This window comes from Setaria italica, chromosome I, assembly GCF_000263155.2.
Source record: "Setaria italica strain Yugu1 chromosome I, Setaria_italica_v2.0, whole genome shotgun sequence".
Classification (NCBI taxonomy): domain Eukaryota; kingdom Viridiplantae; phylum Streptophyta; class Magnoliopsida; order Poales; family Poaceae; genus Setaria; species Setaria italica.
This window is the reverse complement of record NC_028450.1, coordinates 8,917,615-8,925,099: the sequence shown is the minus strand read 5'-3', so window position 1 is coordinate 8,925,099 and position 7,485 is coordinate 8,917,615. Positions and strand designations below refer to the sequence as shown.

The window sequence follows — 7,485 nt, the reverse complement described above, 5'->3', positions numbered from 1 at the left end:
TCATGCCGCCGGCCCCTTCCTCCTCCCCTCACGCCGCCGGCCCCCTCGTCCTCCCCTCACGTCGTCGCCCCCCTCCTCCTCCTCATGCCGCCGCCCCCCTCCTCCTCCCCTCCCGCCGGACGCCGCCTCCCCTCTCCCCTTCTCCCCCCAGATCTGGCTCTCCCCTTCTCCCCCGGCGGAGGCCAGATCCGGGCGGCGGGGGCGAGATCCGGGTGAGGATGGGAGGCGGCCCTCCCTCCCCCGGCCGGATCCCTTCCCCTCGCGGCCGGATCCGGGTGAGGATGGGAGGCGGCCCTACCTCCCCCGGCCGGATCCCCTCCCCGGCGACGCGCGGCCCGCCACCATCGTCTCCATCGTCCTCGTCGACAAGGTCGGCCGCCGGATGTGCCGGGTGGCCCGCCGTGGCCCGGCGGATGTGGCGGCGGCCGTGGCGAGGCGGCGTGGCGGGCGGCGGCCGTGGCGAGGCGGCGTGGCGGGCGGTGGTCGTGGTGGTGGTGGAGGCCGGTGGGCGGCAGCCGTGGCGAGGCGGCGGCGGTGGAGGCCGGTGGTGGTGGCCGACAGTGGTGCCGGTGGTGGTGGCGGCTGGCGCTTTTGTTTTTTTTTTATTTTTTTCGAAAAATATGTTTGCCGAGTGTCTTTGGTCACTCGGCAAAAGCTTCGCCGAGTGCACGACATAAAACACTCGGCAAAGTTAACTTTGCCGAGTCAAAATTTACCGTGTGTCGTTTGCCGAGTGTTACACTCGGCAAACGTTTCGCCGAGTGTTTTTGGGCCTTCGCCGAGTGCCCCAAGCACTTGGCGAACTGTCTGTTTCCCGTAGTGGTAGAAAATATATATCACTAACCTATCATGTGAACTTTTCCATAGGATCAATCATTGATCTTGACTGACTCAAAAAAAGCACTTGGGTTGCTAGATGATGTGTATGTTGAGATTGATTTGAAGATCACGAATGATCAAGGGCAGCAAGAGGAAGAACTTAGTAAAGGATTCGTGACGATCAGGGGCATAGCAGGTCAACATTTGGACAAAAGCATTGTTGAAAGCAAAGATCTTGCTACCAGGCTCAGTACCATGGAGGTGAAGTATGCAGTTGTGCATGAGGCAGTGGAGGCTACTATTTCAATTGAAGTCACAGAAGGGGAGTTTTCTGGTAAAATCACTGCTTCAGCCACCGGTAGTAGCCTGAATGTTGTGCTTCATGATAGTGAAGTGGCTGGTGTGATGAACGCCGGCAATGGTAAAGGTGATATGCAACTCATGCGATCGGTTGTATCTATCTCTCTGGAGGAGTATCTGTTAGTTACTTTTGTGGACACGACTGGTAATCTTAAATCCATGGGTTTTACTCCTGGCATCAAGGGCAGAGTTGAAGCTGGGACTTCTGTTGGTCTCACCAGTATGCTCGTGAAGGTTGCTTGGTCACTGATAAAAGATTAAGCCTTTGATTGGGTGTAGCAGTTACCTGACCTAATTTATGATGACTATATATGTTGGACACAGCATAAGTAGTAGTGTGTTTATCTACTGGTATTGTGACAGCTTATTGTGTTGAACTAGTGTGTGATGTGAACGTCTTTTATGATTAATGAGCATATGCAATGTTGCTAGTGATGGGCGCAGTCAAAGTCAGCACCTCATCTTGGGCGTGACTGTCTGCATACGGAGACCATTTTTGTCCGATGTTATATTAGCTCTCATGCAGCACATTTTGCCAGCGTGGCTGCGAACGGCGACACATGGCGGGGCAGCGGCAGCGCGGTAGCAGGGTGCTCCACCTCTCTCTCTCCTCGGTGAGCCTCTCTCCCTCAGATCCGGCAAGGGGAGCGGTGCGGGTGATGGCAGGAGCGGCTACAGGCAGCGATGACGGAGGGAGCGGTTGTAGGCGACGACGCAGCTATGGGTGACGGAGGGAGCGGTTGTAGGCGACGACGCAGCTGCGGGTGACGGAGGGAGCGATTGTAGGCGACGGCGCTGGAGCGGCTGTAGGCGATGGCGGGCGCAGCTGTGGGCCTAGGGATGTGACGGCGACGACTAGCTGCCGTGGGTCCCCAGGCTGCTTCGGGGTCCGAGATGCGATGGAGGGAGCAGCTGCAGGTGATGACGGGCTGCTGTGGGCACCGACGCGGCTGCAAGCTGTGGCGGCGGCGACGGGCGCTACCGGCGGCGGCCAGGGGTAGGTATGCTTTTTTCTTTTTTGTTTTGTGGCAGGGGTATCACAGCCGGTTCAAAACCGGCGGTAAAGGGGGTTTTGGAGCCAGCGGTGATACGCTACGTGGAGTAGTGGTATATCTTATATGTAATATTAAACCTTTTGTAAGACCCGTTTGGTTGCTTCTTATATCAAATAGCAGTGCTCCTGCTCACTTTTCATAAAAAAAGATTTCACAAACCGGGTCATGTTGGAAAATTTTACAGGTGGTCAAAAAAGCTGAGAAAAGGAAGGGGATGAGAAAAACACCCCAGGACTCAGAATCACGATGCGCCGCCTCGCGCCTTGATCGGAGGCAACCACTCATGGTTGTGACCCCAGATCGCCTAGCACCATATAAAAGGAGGGTGGCTTGGCTAATTTTGTGTAGTCCAACGCACGCCAAACCCACGCACGCCACCCTACATCGCCACCTCGATCTCTGGCGGTGTCGGTGTTTAAACCTGGCAACCTACCAAGGGAGTACCTAAGGTAGAGTTTTGGTTGGTGGGTGTCGTTGAAATTAGGAACTCGATGGTGTACGTAGGCACGCGATTTAGACAGGTTCAGGCTGCTAGATCGTGTAATACCCTACGTCCTGTGTGTTGTTTGCTTGTATTGGATTGAACTTGTTTGGAGGGGGTCTTTGCCTACCCCTATATACCGGGGGAGCTGGATTACAGGATGGTTGTTTTACAAAAGTACTAATCGGATTCGACTAGAGAGTCCTACTCCAACTGCTACGAGTAGTTTCCTTGCCCTCGACTAGTTCCTTGTACTCCATGAAGGCTACGTTGTCCTGCACCGTAGTCTCCATGTCCAGTACGTCTTGGTGTACAGCCCTATATGCGGATCTGTCCAAACCTTTGGGTGCGCCCGTAGATATATGTACGACAAGCCCCCGAGTATATTTGAGTCAAATGTAGCAGTCTCGAGTACCTTTACAGACTTCGCTCGACTAGTCCAAGGTGCTCTTTGAGTACTTTATCAAGGTTGAGTCTTCAAGTAACTCGAGTACTGTCATACGGCTGGAATGTGCTCAAGCCTCATCTGACGTTGCCTTTGAACATCTGCTCTTGAATCTTTATATGGGAGTGCGATGAAAATCGCACTCCATATGGAGTAGCTCCCGGACCTTAGGTTGAATCGAATAATTAAGCTGAGAGTCAATCTGCATCTGTATTATCTTCATCTTGATCTTGACAAAAGAATTTTTTAACCAACGGGCACAGTGTGCACAGCCCCTCGAGCTGTTGCACGACTAGCTCCAGGAGGTATAAGGGTCAACCACTGGTCATTGTGACCGTTTGCCAATAAAGTTAACTCTATCTCTTGCGATAAATCTGGTAACCGCCGGACAAGTGCGAAAACATCGGGCCATTACCTCCGTTAACTCCGCCGCTGTTATAAAGGGACGGGAGAAGTTACCCTTCTCGTTTACTATGCCATTTGCCATCTGTTATATGCCTTTGTGAAAAACCCTACCCTCGAGCACCGTCGCAATCCAATCTTAGATCGCTAGCGCCACCCCTCTCCCACCACCACCCCCCCTCCCCCCGCGAACCTCCGAGTGTATGCGGGTGAAAAGACATGCGAGCATTAGGATGGGGGAAGAAAGCTACTGGTTCCAAGGGTGCTGAGGGTTCCAAGGAGGGATCCAGGAAGGGGAAGGAACCCCAACTACCACCGCTGAAGTACGGAAAAACCAACCAGATTGCTCCGTTGAATCAGGCTATGGCCTGGAAAAGATCTACCATGAAGGAAGCAGAGATTCTGGAGCTGGTGGCAGCGAAGTTGTTGAAAGAGCAGGCAACCATAGGCTAGAGGTGTGCCTATGGTGATGCGTGGCCTTTTGAAGCTCATCCTAATAAGACGGTAACCTTTAGGGTTTTCGTTGAGCGAGGTTTTGCTGTCCCCACTTTTGATTTCTTCCGTGGTTTTTTGGACTACTACCATCTTCAACTTGTTCATCTGAATCCCAATAGTGTCCTTCACATTGCCATCTTCGTGCATCTGTGCGAAGCTTTCTTAGGAATCCAACCCCACTTCAACTTGTTCCGGAAGATTTTCCGTGTCAAGCCGCAGCCAAGTAAGGATCATACCGAGGTAGTCGGAGGAGCCAGTATCCAGATCCGGGAGAATAGCAGTAGTCTGTATCTGGACTACGAAACCATCTATTCGCATTTCAGGTGGAAGGAAAAGTGGTTTTATGTTGAAAATCATAAACCACAACTGCCCAAAGTTACTAGCCACCGCCCGAAGTGGAGCAGTAGATGGATCGATCAACCGACGACCGGGGAAAGCAACCAAATACCCGAGCTTCGGGCTAGAATTGATGATCTAAATAGGGAAGGATTGACGGGTGTTGTGGTGGCTGCCAGTTTCCTGAAGAGACGAGCACAACCCCTGCATCTTCATCATACATGGGGTTATAAGTACTCGGGCCGTACTGATCCGTCGAGAATGCCGCCCGACGAGATTTCCACTGATGAAGTTATGGTGAGGTTGAACCGGATGTTCAAGAATGTCGGTAATATCCCTAGGGCAATCGAAGAGTTCGACGCCATAAGCTGAGAGAAGTAAGTACCCGTAGTCATAGCTTCCAAGTACCTATGCATTGTTGATCTTTTTTGCCGACTTATTTCCTTCTGCGCAGGAGGACGTACTCGTGTTCTTTCCACCCCCTCCTCCTCCCAGTGCTAATGATAGTAAAAGTGCCTGACGGACCTTTGGGTTAGGTTGCTCTATAATTGGGGCCACTTAAGAGGAAGAGGAGGAGGAGGATGAAGAGACCGAGTCCCTCAGCAGCTCTGACACTGATGTGCAGCATCGTACTTTGAAGCAGGCCGGAGCATCCTCTGGCGTGTCGAAGCGTCTTGCTGAAGATGAGCTTGATGCCAGTTTAGCCCCGCCGCTGACGAGGAGACGGACGGCGGTTGTTAGAAGGCGCGTTTCGCGTAGTCTTTGCATCGTCGAGGATGCTCCTCCGTCGGGACGGCGAAATCGCCGGGAAGAAAAGAATTTTCAGGAGCTTAACGGTCAAAAGATTTTGAAAACGAATTTTAGCAGATGATTTGAGTTAGTGAATTTTACGGATGTTACACCTGTTGTGCCATCACCTTATGTGCACACGCCAACAGAGTCTTGACGCCATCCTACAGCTTGCCCTGGAAGTCAGAGTTGTATAGACATGCCCAGTGATTCAGAAAGGCACACGCATGAACTAGAATTTCTACAGGATTTCTTAGCATCTTTTTGTCGAAACATGCTTTGTTTCTACCCTTCCAGATAGCCCAACATATTGCAACAAACCTAAAAGTATAAGCTGCCTTGCCTCCAAGCATCCACTTCTTCACTCAGGTTCTGTATTGTTGAGCATTCGGGGGGACGTTGTCTGCACCCAAGCAAATGGCTACACCGCCCCCACACTTCTTTAGCTACGGGGCATTGAAAGAATAGGTGGTCTGCTGTTTCAGCTAGGCAATAGAAATATAGGATGTGTCTCCCATCCAATTTCTCATATTCATGTTATCTTTGGTTGAAACAACATTATTTTCTATCAGCCACACAAAGATTAGCTTTCCAAATGTGCTTAAACTAGCCCTGAATCAACTTTTGTTTCATAATTGATTTGGTTGTGTAGTTACTCTTTTTTTTTTGACCATTTCCACCTAATAACATCATCATTCATTAGAGAGTTTTCAAACCGGAAGGAGCAGGCTACTTCATATAGGGTGTGTTTGGTTGCATACATCACTTTATGCACGCGTGGATGGTTCTGGATGGTGAGATTGAACTAATTTATTTGTACTATATGATCCACTCTAATTTACTAGTAATGTATTATATGGGGCCTCCGCCATCGCCGGCATCCATGGTGAACCTCCCAGACGACCTCCTGCTTTCGATACTCAGCCGCATCCCTTGCAAGGCGGACCGCGCTCGGATGTCCGTCGTCTGCAAGGCGTGGCGCGCGGTGCTCGCCCGCCTCAAGGCCCCGCGCCCGCGCCCGCTCCCGTGGTTCCTCCTCCCCACGCCCCACCTCGGCGGCCCCACCAACGTTGCCTGCGCGCTCAGCGGCTTCCGCGTCCACCACTACATCTCCATCAACCCGCCTGGCGCGCGCTTCTTTGGCTCCCACGACGGCGCCGGGCTCTTCCTCCACTACAGCAAGAAGCGCAGCCACCTTCTCCTCGACGCCCGCAACTCCCGAGTCCGCGACCTCCCGGCCGAGATCCTGCGGTGGAACGACCCGAATGTCCACCGTATGGTCATCCTCGCCGCGACGCTGTCATCCTCGCCGGATGACCCGAACTGCGTCGCCGCCGCCATCGTCGCGGCGTCGCGGGATCCAGATCCAGCACCCGGCGCCGTGGCTCCCTTGCCACCAATCCAGCGCTGCGCTGCGTTCTGGCGCATGGGGTGGCCGCGGGCGATCGAGGGTTCTCTGAATGCGGACCAGTCTGTGCCCAATCCCGAGGACATCGTCTACCACGACGGAGCGTTCCGCTTTCTACTCACCCATGGCGACCACATCCTTGTGTGTACGCCGACCATGGGTCAAGCTGGGAATCTGATGACGGATTGGGAGTTGCAAAGCTTCCGTCCTGGTGGACGTATCTACGACGACCAGTTTATCCGCGCTCGCTACCTCGTCGAGTCCCGCGGGGGACTGCTCTTGGTCTTGAGATTCACGGCCTATCCTACTCAGCCATGGACGACGTCTTTGTTCAAGGTGTTCCTGGCGACTCGACGCAAGATACCTAACGCCGACGCCGACTTCCCTGTGGCTAATTACCCGTGGTCTTGGATCGAGCTGGACACGCTGGGTGGCCGGATGCTGTTCGTCGGGTATGGCTGCTCCAGATCCTACGAGGTGGATCAGTACCCTGGCTTCAAGGATGGCATTTACTTCCTGGATGATGGCAAGCTTGAAGACAATGCAATGATCTTTGGCGAAGACAATATGAGGCAATACCCCTGCAGTGACAACGGGAAGTGGTCGGAAGGGCATGTCCAGCGCTGCTTCCCGAGGCCAGACCCATCGGACTACTCTGCTCCAGTTTGGCTTCTCCCTTGAGACGGCTAAACATTTTTAGCTACTGAGTTGATCTGCCTGAGATCATGATAAGTGATGCTATAGTTTCAACCTTTCTGATTGCAGTATTCAGAGTGAGGTAATTTCTGATTGCAATATTCAGAGTGAGGTAGCTGCCTGTTGCAATATATAGAGTCAGATAGTAGTCGAAATCACAATGTACTGCTTTAAATGTCAAGGTTGCATACTACTTCCA

At 52.7% G+C, this 7,485-nt stretch overlaps 1 protein-coding gene across 1 annotated transcript; it reads left to right on the top strand.

Moving 5' to 3' along the window:
* Positions 1-6,065: 6,065 nt before the first annotated feature.
* LOC101776267 lies at positions 6,066-7,439 on the top strand. The gene has a single exon (XM_004954673.3). It carries the CDS (start codon positions 6,066-6,068, stop codon positions 7,269-7,271), a length of 1,206 nt encoding a protein of 401 aa, XP_004954730.1. The 3' UTR covers positions 7,272-7,439.
* Positions 7,440-7,485: the final 46 nt, after the last annotated feature.

Excerpts from the sequence above, each read along its gene's own strand:
- LOC101776267 (XM_004954673.3), top strand. The coding sequence starts at position 6,066 with ATGGTGAACCTCCCAGACGACCTCCTGCTTTCGATACTCAGCCGCATC.